Source organism: Oncorhynchus masou, chromosome 9 (assembly GCF_036934945.1).
Source record: "Oncorhynchus masou masou isolate Uvic2021 chromosome 9, UVic_Omas_1.1, whole genome shotgun sequence".
Taxonomy (NCBI): domain Eukaryota; kingdom Metazoa; phylum Chordata; class Actinopteri; order Salmoniformes; family Salmonidae; genus Oncorhynchus; species Oncorhynchus masou.
In genome coordinates this window covers 52,296,462-52,311,915 of record NC_088220.1, presented here as the reverse complement: position 1 = coordinate 52,311,915, position 15,454 = coordinate 52,296,462, and the positions used below count along the sequence as shown (strand labels likewise).

The window sequence follows — 15,454 nt, the reverse complement described above, 5'->3', positions numbered from 1 at the left end:
CATGTATCTCTTTCTCAGTCCTTTCTGTTCTTGTGCTCTCCTGCGTTTAACCCTCTTATGTCTCAATTTCCCCCTCAAGTCTCTTCCTAATTTTTCCGGTCTTCTCCTCGCTTCTTCTGTCAACTTCTCACTCATCCATCTGTCTCTTGCTCTCCTCCTCTCTTCTCGCTATGGGTCCTCCTTGCCCTCCGAAAGGAGTGTGTGTGTGTGCATGCCTGCGTATGTGTCTGTTTCTCTCTGTGTGTGTGTGTGTGTGTGTGTGTGTGTGTGTGTGTGTGTGTGTGTGTGTGTGTGTGTGTGTGTGTGTGTGTGTGTGTGTGTGTGTGTGTGTGTGTGAGTGTGTAAGTGTGTGCCCGAGGGGGAATTCTTGTTCACCCGTGACTGTCGACAGTAATTACAGTGCCAGTGTTCCCTTGCCTTTAAAAGGTGATGAATGTGGCGGAGCCCCCCTTATTTTTCGTCTCACTTTGCCCCACCTCGGCCTGTTTGCTTTTCCCAGAACCCCGGTGGCTCTGGAAACAAACACAACTGGAGACAAATGTACCCTAGGAGCACTCCACTCTGCTCAGGCTCTATCAGGGTTAGGGTACATTGAAGCCCCCTTCCTGGTCATAACGCCCTGCCATCCCCACCTCCCATCCCCTGTACTCTCACGCATACTTTGTCCGTTTGCTTATTTAAACCCGTTTATTTTTGCAATTAAATTGGCTTCATCCTAATTTAGCCCCTCTTTGTTTATCTGTTGTTGGCTCGTTCTCGCGGGCCAGAATGGTAACTGGGTCTCTGGGTGGACCGCAGCCGCCCTCACGGTTACTCAGATCTCTCTATTAAACTCAGACCAACAGAATGAACAGCAACCCTGGATAGGGATCCTCTGTGGTTTCTCCATCGGGTTGGCATCTGGAGAGAGAGTTGTCTGTAGGATGTGGCTTTATCAGATGGGCTTGTTGGCCACTTAAAAAACATGCTGATTACGGGACTATTGGACCCTGGAGGCCTCTGATAAAGTGCTGACAGCTAGCCTATATAAGGTCTTTTAGCCTAACTAATGAACATTACATTGTAGGTGGTAGACTTGGAGGGCCTGTGGATTGGCCAGACACATTTTGAAGCCCCCGTCTTTCTTAAGGCCCAGGTCGGAATGCTCTCTTCCAGGTTTCGCGGAGCAACGTGCCCTGTGGGTGGTGGTACTTGGGGATGTTAGTCTGTGTTTTTAGGGGGGGGAGGCATATCATACTCATGAGACTGGAGCATGGCTTTATTTCCCAGGTCAAAGAGAGGAGCACGAAAGGAAAATGAAAAATATTGTAACAACGAGGCCTTTACGACTGTATTAATTGCCAGATTTGCTTTCTTGGGTTTCTCGGTGCGTTTACAGTAAGGATTGATGTAGGGCTCAAGCATCTGTTTTTTTCTCACGAAGAAAGCCTTCATGATAATTCAATTACAAATGACCGTATGACAGCTATCAGAGAATCATTTGGAAGATCTAAAGCTACCACGCTGGGGAGGGACGAAGAAGGAACTTTTGTCCATTTGAGCAACTATGCTTAGGCATTTTGTGTTATGAAGTCAGAAACAAACGAACTTGAAGTATGAATCTCTCTCTTCTCTCTTCTCTCTCTCTCTCTCTCTCTCTCTCTCTCAGGACTACCTGGGTTGCATCATTGACTGTGGGGACCTGCCGCTCAAGCCAGAGGAAGTCAGCACTCTGTTCTGCAACATTGAGGACATCTATGAGTTCAACAGGTGGGTTAGTGTGTGTTCTCTCTGTCTGCTTACACGTTAGACCTACTTCATCCTGACAGCTGTTAGACTGTATCAGCCCTGAACTGGGGTCGATGACATGTGTCCTCGGGCTTTTGTGTAGATCTTAGCGTCTTTCGTCCCAGTGCAATGTCTAATTGGCGATTAATACTACCACTTACCATCAACAAAAATTGCAACTTCTTCCATTTTACTCAGCTCAATTTCACTCAGCACTGATTCATGTAAAATTCTACAACTATGGTGGTGAGAACTCTCCTGCAGCTACCCTTAAACCCTACCCTCCTTTCTCCTCCCTTTCTCCGCTTGTCTCCGTCCTCTCACTCTTCTGCTCCATGCTCTCTCTCGCGCTCTGTCTCTCTCTCTCTCCCTCTCTCTCTCGCTCTCTCTGCCGAGGCAGCTTGTGTACAGGCTGCAGCCTGGGTGGCAGTGATGTCCGTTTAATGTGCTGCAGACACAATGGCTGGCCCAGACCCCAGGCCTCCACCAGACAGACAATGTGCAGACACAGAGAGAGATAGAGAGAAAGAGAAACAGAGATAGAGAGAGAGAGGGATGGGAGAGAGAGCGAGAGAGACTTGGAATAAGTGATACTACCCAGCGAGCCCAGTTATGGTCACAACAGCTCTCAAGGTTAAGGTATACGTCTTAAGTCATGGCTCACCGCATTTGACATTCCACAACCAGAGAGGAGGCTTGAGATTGCTTATATGTGTGAGATGATGTTCCGTACACAGTGGCACAGCAGCGTATCTGAGATGCTCTCCAGCTAGATGTTTTCAGATTGCTGTTTACACTGAAAGTAGAGATCCATTTATGTTTCCTGGAACTCAAGCGATTGGAATTTGTTTAACTGTAGCCTGATTTTCATAATTTCCCCATTTCAGGAGTGATGCATTGGTACGGTATTTCTGTTTATTTGCCTGGAATAGCGAATGTGTCAATGAAAAGCGTCAATCATTCCCATGTCATTAGTTCAGTTCATTCAGTGATGGGAATGTTGTGTAGGGAGAAATGGCAGGGATGAGTTTGGCCCCGGCAGCTTCCAGTGAAGCCCTGAGAAGAGTACCGCTCATATTTTTCCTATTTCCTCAACGCTCCTCGCCCTGCCCCCCTGCTGACACTTGTTGTTTTCACACTTCAGTCTCAATGCCCGTGCCAAGTCGGCTCTTTTCATTACATACCTCCCTCTACATGAGTAAGTGCTCCTAACCTGCCCCCTCCTTCTCCAAATCCAATATGGCTTCCTGCCCCCGGTTATCATGGGAAATGGCCTCACTGTTGCAGAAAGAAACAGAGAGAGAGAGAGAGAGAGAGAGAGAGAGAGAGAGAGAGAGAGAGAGAGAGAGAGAGAGAGGGATTTCTCCCGTCTGCCCCAGGCTCTGTGCAGAGTAACTCATTGCAGTACAGTAGAGTATGTGCATCAGTGCCAGGGGTGTACCCCCATTGCTCGCTGCCGTGGGGCTAGCTAGTCCATAAATTACATTTGTTTGTAATGAGCAGAATGAGAGCAGTCAGTTTCCTAACAGGCTCCCAGGGAGAAATGTTTTTCTTTTTGCAAACTCTCTTTTTCTATTTTTCATCACTCAAAGTAGCGCACCTCATCTGAGAGAGAAACGAGGATAGACTTCACCTTTATCCTCTTCTTGCCCCAATAAGTCGAGAAAAAAACTTGACCCTTTTCTCCCTCGTCCTTTCTCTTGTTCTGCCTTTCCTAAATCTCATCTCCTCATCGCTGTGGTATGCAGCCCCTGTATCCTCACTGGTGTTGTTACGTCTACTTTCTTGGCCTGTTCTCCAGGCAGCATACGGATGTCGTTCACTGTGGCCCGCCGTGGTGGACAAAGCCCGGGGTTAGAGCTCTGGACCCTGCTGTGAGCCGACCGCACCGCGGCGAGAGACAGGGCACAGCCTGGCGAACAGCGCAGCCAGGACAGACAGACGTGCTCTGTACTATTCCAGTAGTTAGTGCGGTTAATCCTGTCCATCTTTATTAGATCCGCGGCTGAGTAGAAACTGTGGCTGAACGGGCCACTAGGACAGTCAGAGAAGTGCTGGAATTGCCTAGTCTGCCATGGAAAAAGGATCCGGCATCACATATAGATTTATCTCTAAGGATACGTGACAAATACGTGGAATCGTGACCCGTAACTTTTTCTAACCCAACCCATCATGAGAGACCAAGAGGCAGACACAGAGACAGAGAGATCAGTCAGGCCTGAGCTTATCAAGATGGCTTAACCGTCTCATGCTAAGCACCTCTGTCCATCCTCTCTTTCGTCTCTCTGTTCCAAATCCCTCATATGGAAAGTTTGCCGGAGCCGTTGAAATCCTCTGTAGTCTAATACAGCGCATGTGAGAAACACAGAAACAAAGAAACGGAGAGACAGAGAGCGATGGGGACTTTACTACAGCACATGAAGATGTTCAATTGCATTGTCTGAGTTCCATGATTTATCTCTTGTGTCTGTCTAAGGCCTGGTGCGAAGCCAGGCCACGACTCACACGCGAAGTCAATTTCAACTAGAAACATAGACCTTTCAAAAGGAACTTATTTTTTTTTTGGCGTGCAGCTGCTGTACTGTATAATGATAATGAGAAGTAGAGGATCTGTAAGAAAAAGCCTAATAAGAAGCAAATGTTCTGTATAGTATCACGGGTTTCAATGCTGGCCATGGACAGCGCACATTGATAGTGCATGACGTTACAGTATAAACAGATCAATTACCTCCAGTGACTGTGGATAATGGTTTTATTACCCGTTTGGTGTACCACCACTATTTCCTATACTGCCGGTATTTAAGTTGTGCCATAGAGTTGAAGTCTATTGGAATGTGGACGCATGGCACCATAGAAATATAGAAGTAGAACAGTTTCCCTGTTCTAGTAATTATATTTCTATGTGTGTCTAATTCCTTCCATTTCTCATGGAGTAGACACGTTGCTTGTGGAACGTACATTAAGGGGCTGGGCTCCGGGGCCCATCGCTCATATCCCGGGGGCGGCCCGTGTGCGGTGACGTTTAGTCAAGCCTGGTTAGATTCCTCCACTACGTGTGATTTAGACCTTAGACTGTGACCCCTGCATGCTTGCCTGGGGTCACGGCTCCCATGAAGTCCCACACGAAAGACATAACCCCTCAGCCTCTCGCACCTGACCAGACTGAGACAGTCTGAGTGCTCAGGCCACCCACCCCTTCACAGTCATCCTTGTGACCCAGAGAAGTCTGCCTGGCTGGGATCCCCCTAAACAGCCCTGGATCCATGCTGTCTGCTTTTATCTGCCGTGGCTCGTGTGGGAGTGGGTGGTGTTGCTGAGGATGTGGTGTCACATGAAAGAAGTTCTCACTTTTGAGAGAGGCGGTGAAGTCAGCGTGTGACGATACTCAGGGATGGGATTGGGAACACAAGGCCAGCAAGGTTCAAGTGCATATAAACATTCTCTGATGAAGGGATCTAGATAGGTCTCTGTTGCTTTTGTTGCTGGCACTTACTGTGTAGTTACTAAAGAGGAAAACAGACCTGCAAGTGCTTAAAATCTAATGCAGAGATCACACTCCATGAGAGAGGGATGATTATTAAAGGAGAAGAAGGAGGGAAGTGAGGACTACCGGAGGGAAAGAGAAGGGGGAACAGGCCGTATGGAAGGTATTACCTTATAAACACAATGAAAAGAGGGGTTCAGAAGTACGGACGTGGAAAGAACGGAACAGAGAGAAGTGAGTTCATTGACAGTGCGCCTCTCAGGTGACTCCCCTGTTTGACTGTAATTCCTCGTGAAATATATACGACTGTAAAGGGATCATCTGGAGGAAACTCCTCTTTCCCCTCACAGTTCACCCTCGATCTTAGAGGATCAAATGCGCGTACTTCAAATACCAGATTGTCGTGTGTCATATTTCACAGGGAAGAACAATGCGCGTACGGCGAGGAGATAAAATCAGTAGGCGTGACTTAAAACTGGACTTTTCCCCCAGAACTCAAATATGGAGCATCTCTGTTCAAAGTCTATGGATGGAGTGTTTTTCAAAATGAAAAGCTGGGAAAGTAATTAGTAGGGTTGGTTACAAGCATAACTCAAGTCCAAGGTCCTGACAGCCAAATACTTTCCAGGGCTTTTGTCTTAAAGTACCAGGCCCTTCTAGTAAGTGCCAAGCCTTAATTAAATCCAACGTGAGGATACAAGTTTGCAAACATGCTGCAGCACTGCAGATGTAGTCTTGTTGAAAGCCCTTTGCTCTTGCAGATGGAGGGAATGTCTCCGCGGTGGCATGTTCTTTGTTCCCTCTTTCTCTTTGTCTTTGTCTGTCAACAACAGGATTCCCACATCAGTCAGGGCCAGTGGCACTCAGAGACACCCTGCTCTGTGGCCATTTGGTAAAAAACCACCCATAACTCCCCTCTGCTTCCCCCGAAACCCTAATGACGCCCTCTCACCGCGGAGGGCAGCCGCGAAACAAGCCTCGTCTCCGAGGGAGGAGAGAGCGACGCGAAGGAATGGAGGGCTGCGGTTTCACTCCGACCCCCCCGGCCGTATGAAGGCGAACTCCGGGTGTTTACAGAGCGCCTCTCTGTTTTCCTTCGGAAGAGGGGGTATCCCGAGAGACTGGCCAGTCCGGCGGCCCAGGGCCTCTCAGAGATGCAGGGAATTTGGGCTTTGCTAATGAACTGAGTGTGGCTGGGCTGCTCATCACGTCGTGTAACCTCGGATACGGGCTGATGGGACCGCGGCGACCGACAACCTCAGTTTCAGCATGCTGTCCAGGAATGTGAGGCTAGTTGTCCCTTTTGAGATGTCCCAGTAAACACTAGGGACAGCCATTACATTAGCTACGTCAACCTCCATCCTCTCCTAATCGGAGTCAGAATTCAAACCGTCATCACTATCCCCACTCCTTCAAATCTCCCCTCCTCACTACTATTCCTTACCTTTTCCACACTCTCCCGCCAAGAAAATCTTTCACCGATCATTTTGATTCATTCAGATACTGAAAAGAGAGACCCTCCGCTCTCTCTCTCCGCTGACATACACGAAGTAGGATGTTAATCAAAAGTTACCGGGTCCTGGAGAGAGGTTGCGTATGTGTTTCATAAGATGTCTTTCCATGGTGATGAGGAGGCTAGGGTGAGCTCGTGGCATGGGACCAAAGGTGAAACGGGTGCACGTGGTTATTTGACCCTTGAAAGCAAACACCCACCCACTCTCCCCTGTTAAAGGCAGTCTGATTCAGGTCTGTGTTTGTAAGGTGCGGGTGTTGAGGAGGGGGCGGGTAATGGGACAGCTGGAAGGGGGTTCTGGTTGGGGTTGGCTGATGTGAAGCCAAGGCTAGATGTGTCCCATCTGCATGCATTTAGGAGATTGTTTGGAAGGATCGGAAGGGGAGACATAAATGAATCCTTTGTGGAAATGGAGTTGGGATTTGGGATCCATCCCTGCCAGGATCGTCTTCAACACCAGCTCCAAGAGCCTTGGTGGAGACGGAATAACAGTCTCCAAACAAATGGGGGTGCTCAGTTCTCATGAACTGTCCAAGGCCTTGACAAACTCACATGCACTCATAAGCACTGCACAGTGTCTACTAAGCAATATCTGTGCTGTCCATTTTACATAGCAGTTTATGTGCTCATCGTTATGTGTTATGAGTAGTTGTTACATGGATGTTACAGTATTTGACAGTGATATGTTTAATCATGACTGAGAGCTGTTGTACTGATTCGTAGAGCATGAGTCCCAGGAATGTAGACAAGTTCCATGACCTCTGTGTGTTTCATTGATAAGTTTACATTACTGCACTGGTGTTCTCATGGCCCATAACTGACCTACTTCTCTCTCTGTCTCTCTGTCTCTCTGTCTGTCTGTCTGTCTGTCTGTCTGTCTGTCTGTCTGTCTGTCTGTCTGTCTCACAGTGAGCTTCTGGAGGACCTGGAGAGGAGTCCTCATGCAGCAGCCATTGCTGAGTGCTTCGTTGAGAGGGTGAGTCACCACATTGCTATGATAAAGCACAAACAACCCGTAAATTCACATTGCACATTTTTGGTGGGTATTCCGATGACCTAAACCAGTGTTTCCCGAATGGTTGGTCACAGCCAGCCCCTGTTGGGTCATGGCTTAAGACTGGCTCGCTGTGTAGGCTAGTATGGTGCTTGTATTCAGTAGCTCTTTTGTTCTCTGGATGCAGAGCGCTGTTAAAATATCAAGCAAGCAGATCGTGTGAAACAAACTTTTGTTTTCGGCCAAATAGAGAACCACAGCTGTTTGAAGTGGGCCGCTGACATTGGGCAGTGTGTCAGAGGAAATGTTTGTACTTGGGCTATGTGAGTGTGTGCAGGCCCGTGACCAGGGAGATGTCGTGATTGGTTCTGGTTCTGAAGCGGTGGTGGCGGTGATCCTTCAACTCGTGTGCTCACTACAGTTGAGTGGGTCTGCACACCCTCATGGTGCTCTACTCTAGTTGTCTGGGTAATGACACAGAACCACCGCTGACTAAACAGGAACAGTGAAGGGTCCAACCAACCAGAGGAAACAGGCTCTCCTTTGTGTCGGCTGGGAGAATGGCCAGCGTCTATGTCCCTGACTCCCAGGGTACGCCTCCATATGTGGGGCTCCAGACTGACACGCCTGGCCCTGCCAAAGCCGGACCAAGACACAAGAACCAGAATCCCATTTGCGGTCCAGGATCCAAGGGTGCCTATTCTTAGTCCCATCTCCAGCCTGTACTTTTCTCTTTGGCGCCCAAACCCTCTTATCCAGCAGGTCGCTATAGTTCTCTGCTATTGATTGGGCTACTGTTGTGGCCAATTATAGATGGCTGCGGAAATTTGATTAAGCCATTACCGGCAAGGTTATTCTGGTTTTGCGATGCTTCTCTGAGCTAGGCTAACCTCTCTAAACAGTGTGAGGACAACGGCCCCTTGCTACCGCGGAGTGGAATGTGGGAAACGCAGTTCAAATGTGACCGTTTCTGCTTGGAATGAGGCCATTACGTGCTCTTAGTTTAGGTGCAGTAAGACACTGGGTCTGCATGGAGTCAGCTGTAGCCTGTAACTATTCACCATCTGCTAAGCTATGAATCTCAAACCCTATACCTGCTGGCCATATGTAAGACTGAGTGGTAAAGACAAGTATACATGTATACACAACTGTTTTGGAAGGTAACATTCAGTTGACCTCACGGAACCGTTATCTAAACCTACTTAAATATAAAATGCAATTATTTTCTCATTCCTTTGCTTTCTTAGATGAGATGTTTAGATGAGATGTTTCTTGCATGAGAATACATGTTTACATAAGTCAGGGAATGGGGTTTTGCTATGAGATAGAGACAAAGTATTTATTTCTGAGTGAGGCCTGGAGAATGACCCTGGTGTGAGGAGAGGTGTCACATGATCACAGGGGGTCTCTCAGATGACAGTGATTTGTAGCAGAGGGAACATGGAGGCCGATGCTCGGTGTCGCTGGTCTTTCTCACCTGTCTCTCTTCTCCCCACGAATGTAATCGGTTTTTTTGGGGGGGGGGGGCTTTCTCTTTCTCTTGTTTAGAGCGAAGCCTTCGACATATATACCCTGTACTGTATGAACTACCCCAAGTAAGTCACACACACACACCGCTATACTGATGTGCCCTTGGGGCTGTCATTCGAACTGGATCATTGAATGATAGCTATAGTGAAGTGACCTGGGGTGAGAATGGAATGAATTCAATACAGTGGACAAGTAAAGTTCAATATACACATTTTCATTTGTTATTTCAATAAGAATACAATTGTATATGATGGTGGGGGGAGGGGGGGTACAGTTGTAATCACCATTCTTTGTGGAGAGACATTAGTGAAAGGGAAATGACTTTTATGGACATTGAGCACATTTACATGCACCAGTAATAATTCGATATTAAATTGATTGTGGCAGTAGGTCAAGTCTGGCATTAGTCGTGTAAACACCTCACTCTGCTGATCTTAACCGGAGTACGGTCAAAACCGAAGTAAGCATACGCCGATTAAAACGCCTGATTTTCTGAGCCATCTTTCAAATGATTAGGACATGTAAACACCTTAATCAGCGTTCCAGTGGTGTATTTGATCTGTCCATGTGCCAGCCCCGGGTGGCGCGAGCCTCCCTCTTATGCGGCAGTGAAGTGAGTCCTGAAAAACTGAACCTATGCATCTTGTAAATAGTTTTAACATACAAATGTCCAAACTCAGAATCAAAAGGTCTTCGCAAAAAAATAACATGGCCACTGTGGTAGAACGTTTATTTTGGTTAGCGATTTTGTGCACTAGCCTGATTTCAAATGTGTCATGTAAACATGATTATTAGGGAAATCATTCTTCTTGAAATGCACGTCAACTTTTTAAACAAACTTATGTTAACGCGACTATCCACAATAATCACATTATCGTGTGTATGTAACCGTGCTCAGGGGCTTGATTAGCTTGAACTACTCAGTGGTCGGACAGACAAGTGAAACTAGGTGAATCCAACGAAAGACGACAGTGACTGACTTAATGATCCCGGTAAAGATTCGGTCACTGCTCAATCAGGCTAATTTACAGTATATTGTACGTGTAAAAATACAAACCCTTCTGGAAGCAGCATCTTTCGCGCCACATCAATTCTAATCTCACGGGCCACTACTATTTGACTGGCAGATGTTTGAATAGCACTGGATCGCTGCCCGTCACCATGAAGATGTGGTGTTCTACACGTGCTCTATATAAACAACCTTTCACGTGTCTGTCACAGAGAACCGAATTAGATTTGTTATGAGATGTCGACGGTGCCGTGACCCTGTACCTGAGCTGTGTGCATTCATCCACTGATGTCTTAAAAAGACCACGTTCGTAGCTCAACCCCGAAAAGATTCTGTTAACAGATATCTGAGCTTTTGCCTAAGAAAGACATCACAGTCGGACAGCAAGGGGAATGCAGCAGAATGTTCTAGTGTACGTAAATAGTTGCGTTCAGACAAAAATGAGGCCCCTCTGAAGGGGGGACCGGAGGCATACGCTGAACACATTACTGTACGCTTCACCATGAGATGAAGTGCTGTCTGGCATAGCGATGAGCCAACTGATGAGTCTTACTGTGGACCCCCCCCCCCCTCTTCCACCCCCAACATCCACCACCACTCCTCCTGGATCTCTTTCCCCAGCTCGGTGGCTGTTCTGAGGGACTGCATGAAGAACAAGAGCCTGGTGGGCTTCTTCCAGGAGAGGCAGACCACCCTGTGCCACTCCCTGCCCCTGGAGACCTACCTGCTGAAGCCAGTGCAGAGGATCCTCAAGTACCACCTCCTGTTGCAGGTCAGTATGGGTCATGGACTGGGTCAGAGAGACAATATGATGATACTGATCCAATACTCTCAATGTCAAACTTATTCAGAGAATATGTACAACTCCTCTATATTGTACACAGAGGAAAGGTACAGGCCCCATTGTAGACTGTTTCCCTTCAATCCAAATCATCAGAAATCTTACTCTGCTCTCCTTGCCTTTTATTGGTGTGTGATACTCAGCAGACCAAGGGTACAGCTAGCGAGTAAATGAAGCATAGAGATTCTGTGAAATGAAATAAGGATCCTATGTTTAAACGCACACTCACACAACTCATGGCATTTAACTAGCTGTGTTTGGACACTGATCAACGACCTCGGGTTCTCTCTCCAAGCCCACCTCTGTGGGGGTTATTCTCAAGTATGGGTAGCTGCAGCACAATATGGTGTGGGTGTGTCGAAAGGAGTATGGAAAGAGAATCAGCTCATTTCAACGTTGATAAACCAGTGCGAATGAGGGAGTTTTATTAACCTGAGCAACGGTGCGAACAATAATCTGTGCCGTTCTATCATGTTGTCAACAAGACAGCATGGTGCATCGTCCAGAAACATACAACATCTCTTTCCCATCAAATATATGTTTGAATTTTCAAACTAGTTTTCATTGGGAAGGCAGATGAAGCGTTTTTTAATCAAAAGCAATTGACGTATTCGTTCGATAAATCCAACATATGCATTACACCGAACGCACTGCAACTGCCTCTGCAACGCAATGCTGCAAGGCAAACGCAGCGTTTCATTGGAAATGAATGTAATTCTGGTGTGCCAAAATGCAATGACACTGACGGTGTGATTGAAGCGTAATAGAAGCCTACCCTCACTATCGCCCCCGTCTGGCAGGAGCTGGCCAAACACTTTGATAAAAGTGACCCTGGCTACGAGGTAGTGGAGGATGCCATCATCACCATGACAGCCGTGGCCTGGTACATCAACGATATGAAGAGGAAGCAGGACCACGCCGTCAGGCTGCAGGTATGGATCACCAGTCAGGCTCTGCCCAGTCACTCACTACAGCTGTTGTCATTGAAAATATAACAAAGTTAGCTTTTGTTGCTGATCATAATCTATGACCCTGAACTGGCTGTAGAGGTCAGAGGTTAAAAGTCAGAAGAGGTTAGAGGTTGCAGAGGTCTTTGGACACCTTAGTCTCCACTACATCTGGAGGTCTTTGGACATCTCAGTCTCGACTACTGTTTTTGAAGATCAGAGGTCAAGCTGAGGTTAACATAAACACTGTTTTTCTTTTGACTCTGGCAGGAGGTTGAGAGCTTGTTGACCAACTGGACAGGTCCAGACCTGAGTGGCTTTGGGGAGCTGGTGTTGGAGGGCGCCTTCAGGGTTCAACGGGTCAAGAAGGAGAGGGCATTCTTCCTCTTCGACAAGATGCTGCTTATCGCTAAAAAAGAGGCTGGAGCATTTCATCTACAGCACCCACATATTTGTGAGTGCCTTGCGGACACCGGAATTAATTGATCAGATTATTGTGTTTCTGTAAATGCTAGGAGCATTTACAGACGCCTACACCAATCAAAAAAGTATAATGTTTTTCTAGCTTGATTCATGTACAAATCATGTACTGAGACCCTTATTTCCCCTTCACTGTCGTTCCTCTCGCTTTCACTCTCCCCTTTCCCTCATCTCTCTACCCTCCTCTCCATTCAGTGCTGTAACCTTCTTCTCGTAGAAACCATGAAGGACCCCCTGTGTTTTAAGGTGTCTGATCAGACCATCCCCAAACAGCAGCACATTGTACAGGTACGAGTAAACCACTATCAAATTACAAGTGAACCACTATCAAAGAACAGGACATTGTATTGTGTCAGGCCAGTGTACTTTAACTACCCTCCTACCCATGTTACAGACCAAAAACCAGGAGGAGAAACGCCTTTGGCTGCACTATCTCAAGAGGCTGATAGTGGAGAACCATCTTGCCTCTCTACCCCAGAAGGTAAGGGTTATAGTACATTGCTGTAAATGTTGCCGATATGAATGGCAATACTTTTCAGCCAATATAACACTGAAGGCTGTGGCTAAACTGAAACAGAGAATATTGTAATCACTCTGTTAGGATGTGCAGCCACCTTGTGGCTGTTTATAGTTACTGCAAACACTGTCACAGGTTGAGCAATCGTTGAAATACCCGGATGTATTTTACAGGCAAGGCAGGTACTCGGTGACAACTTCTGTCAATGTGAGTTTCATGTCATTTCAAACCATCATACATTCATACACCTACACTTTGCACTTTCAATTTGCACTGTATTTGACACCAATTGTGCACAGTTTACAATCATGCACAACTCAGTAACTCGCCATTTATTTTTCACAGCTCCTCAGTTTGATCAGGATCGTTTTAAAAAATCCTCTCCAAGATGCGATGAATACCATCGAGGGAGACGCCAATCAGGTCAGGACAAGCCATTCTTACCTGTAATGCACCTAGTGTCTAATTTGTGTGTCAACAACTTTAGGTTTTTAGTTCAAAACACTTTTATTTCTGTTGGATATCTTTACTGGTTTTAAGCACATTTTTTTACCCCAAAGTTGGATGAGGGTGATGGCTTCTTCTTTGTCATAAATCTAACAAATAACAAAGCCATTTTGCCATATGACTGTCTGGTCTGTGTTTGCTGAGTTAAATTAATTCTGTGTGTGTGTGTGTGTGTGTGTGTCCAGAGCCCCCAGAGTTCATCTACACCCCAGAGAAGGCCAAGAAGAGCCTTCCCCTGCTGCTGGAGGGGAACCTGTCCTATCGCCGTGGCAGGAGGCAGTCTGGTGAGACTTCATGTCTATAGACCAGGACCTATCCACAAAGCGTCTCAGAGTAGGAGTGCTGATCACGGATCAGTTTAGCCTTTTAAATCCGAATGAATAAGATTATACGGACAGATCCTAGATCAGCATTCCTACTCTGAGACACTTTGTGGATATAGGCCCAGGGCCTACATTCATCAAGAGCCTCAAAGCAGAAATGCTTATCAAGGATCAGTTTTGCCTTTTAGATCATATTTGAATCAGATTATATGGACAAGGAGGACCTGATCCTAGATCAGCACTCCTACTCTAAGACGCTTTATGAACAAGGGCCCATAGAGGAATCACTCACTGCACAGGACTTGGACTAAACATACAGAGCTTGAAAATATGAATTCATAAATTCAATAATTGGAAATGACTCATTCTTAAATGCTTATGGCTGTTTCTTTCCAGCTCCAACTAAAGACTTGGAAACAACATATCATGGTGAGAATTTTCTTAAAGGATTCTTGTTTATCTTGTTTCCTTGTAGTGCTTCAGTCTGTCAGTGCTGAAAGATTTGGCACGTTTTTAATGGAAAGTAAACACACCCTTGTTTGTTTCCCCCAACCATTCCTATCTTCTCATGGAATCCAGTCTCTTCAAAGGTAAGCTTGATTCAGACTGGTTTTGCCCCTATCCACCCACAACTGTCATACACATCAGATGACATCTCATTTGCAAGAATAGTACATGAGTAGTACACCTTCCCTTCCTGACATTCTGCATCTCAATGTTGATGTTCATGTCCATCTCCACAGGCTGGCAGCGAGGGGGAGCTGTGTCCTGGGGCAGATAGCCTGGGATTCTCAGGCAGCACCAACACCCTGGCCTCCTCTGTGATGGAGGTGGAGGCTGAGGCAGAGTGTCCGGAACCCTCCCTGGGCCTGGAAGAAGAGGACCTACCCCCCCTGAGCGCCCCACCCACCCTCTCCATCACCGAGGAGATCATGCAGTTCATTAACCAGAGCCGCGTGCGAGAGGGCATGGCCGAACTCAAGCCTGACATAGTATGGGTAGGCTATACTCTCTTTCACAATTCACACACTATTAAACAGCTGCCATGGATTTGAAGCAACCTGTGTCACTTGTCTAGTCACTAGACGTCAGTGTCTAGTTTTATGAGCTATCAATTTAGTGCTGCATTATTTCCCCATGTACGTATAGTAAGAGATGCGGGGATGACTGACTTTTTTTTGTGTCTGTTTCTGTTTCTCCACAGGATTCACTCCTGGATGAGTCTCTGGAGGACCCAGCAACTGAGCCACATCCATGTCCACTTGCTCAGCAAGGAAATTACCTGCTGCTTGCTTCCTCTACGGATGAGACTTACGATTCGCAAGACCCCCATCCCAATAGTCCAGAGGAGATAACAGTGCAACTGGAGGGGAGCAGAACCAAAATGGAAGACCAAACTCTTCCACCATGTCTGTCCAGGGAATCCTCAGAGGAGGGTGGTTGTGAAGAGGGAGAGTCAACACCTTTGCCAGCTGATGTTATAGAGGAGAGGCCTCAGGAGGAGAGCACATCAGCCAAAGAAACTGGGACAGTTGGGGAAAG

At 46.8% G+C, this 15,454-nt stretch overlaps 1 protein-coding gene across 1 annotated transcript in view; it reads left to right on the top strand.

Annotated features, from left to right (window-relative positions):
- plekhg2 (pleckstrin homology domain containing, family G (with RhoGef domain) member 2) overlaps positions 1-14,835 on the top strand; it is a 46,486-nt gene extending 31,651 nt beyond the window's left edge. Inside the window, 14 exon segments of the mRNA XM_064974361.1 lie at positions 1,649-1,749; positions 7,674-7,740; positions 9,307-9,353; positions 10,919-11,069; positions 11,939-12,070; positions 12,356-12,496; positions 12,498-12,539; positions 12,761-12,853; positions 12,960-13,046; positions 13,256-13,289; positions 13,428-13,505; positions 13,775-13,873; positions 14,388-14,502; positions 14,656-14,835. Of these exon segments, the coding sequence (XP_064830433.1) occupies positions 1,649-1,749; positions 7,674-7,740; positions 9,307-9,353; positions 10,919-11,069; positions 11,939-12,070; positions 12,356-12,496; positions 12,498-12,539; positions 12,761-12,853; positions 12,960-13,046; positions 13,256-13,289; positions 13,428-13,505; positions 13,775-13,873; positions 14,388-14,502; positions 14,656-14,737 (1,269 nt within the window). The 3' untranslated portion in view covers positions 14,738-14,835.
- The last annotated feature ends 619 nt before the right edge of the window (positions 14,836-15,454 follow it).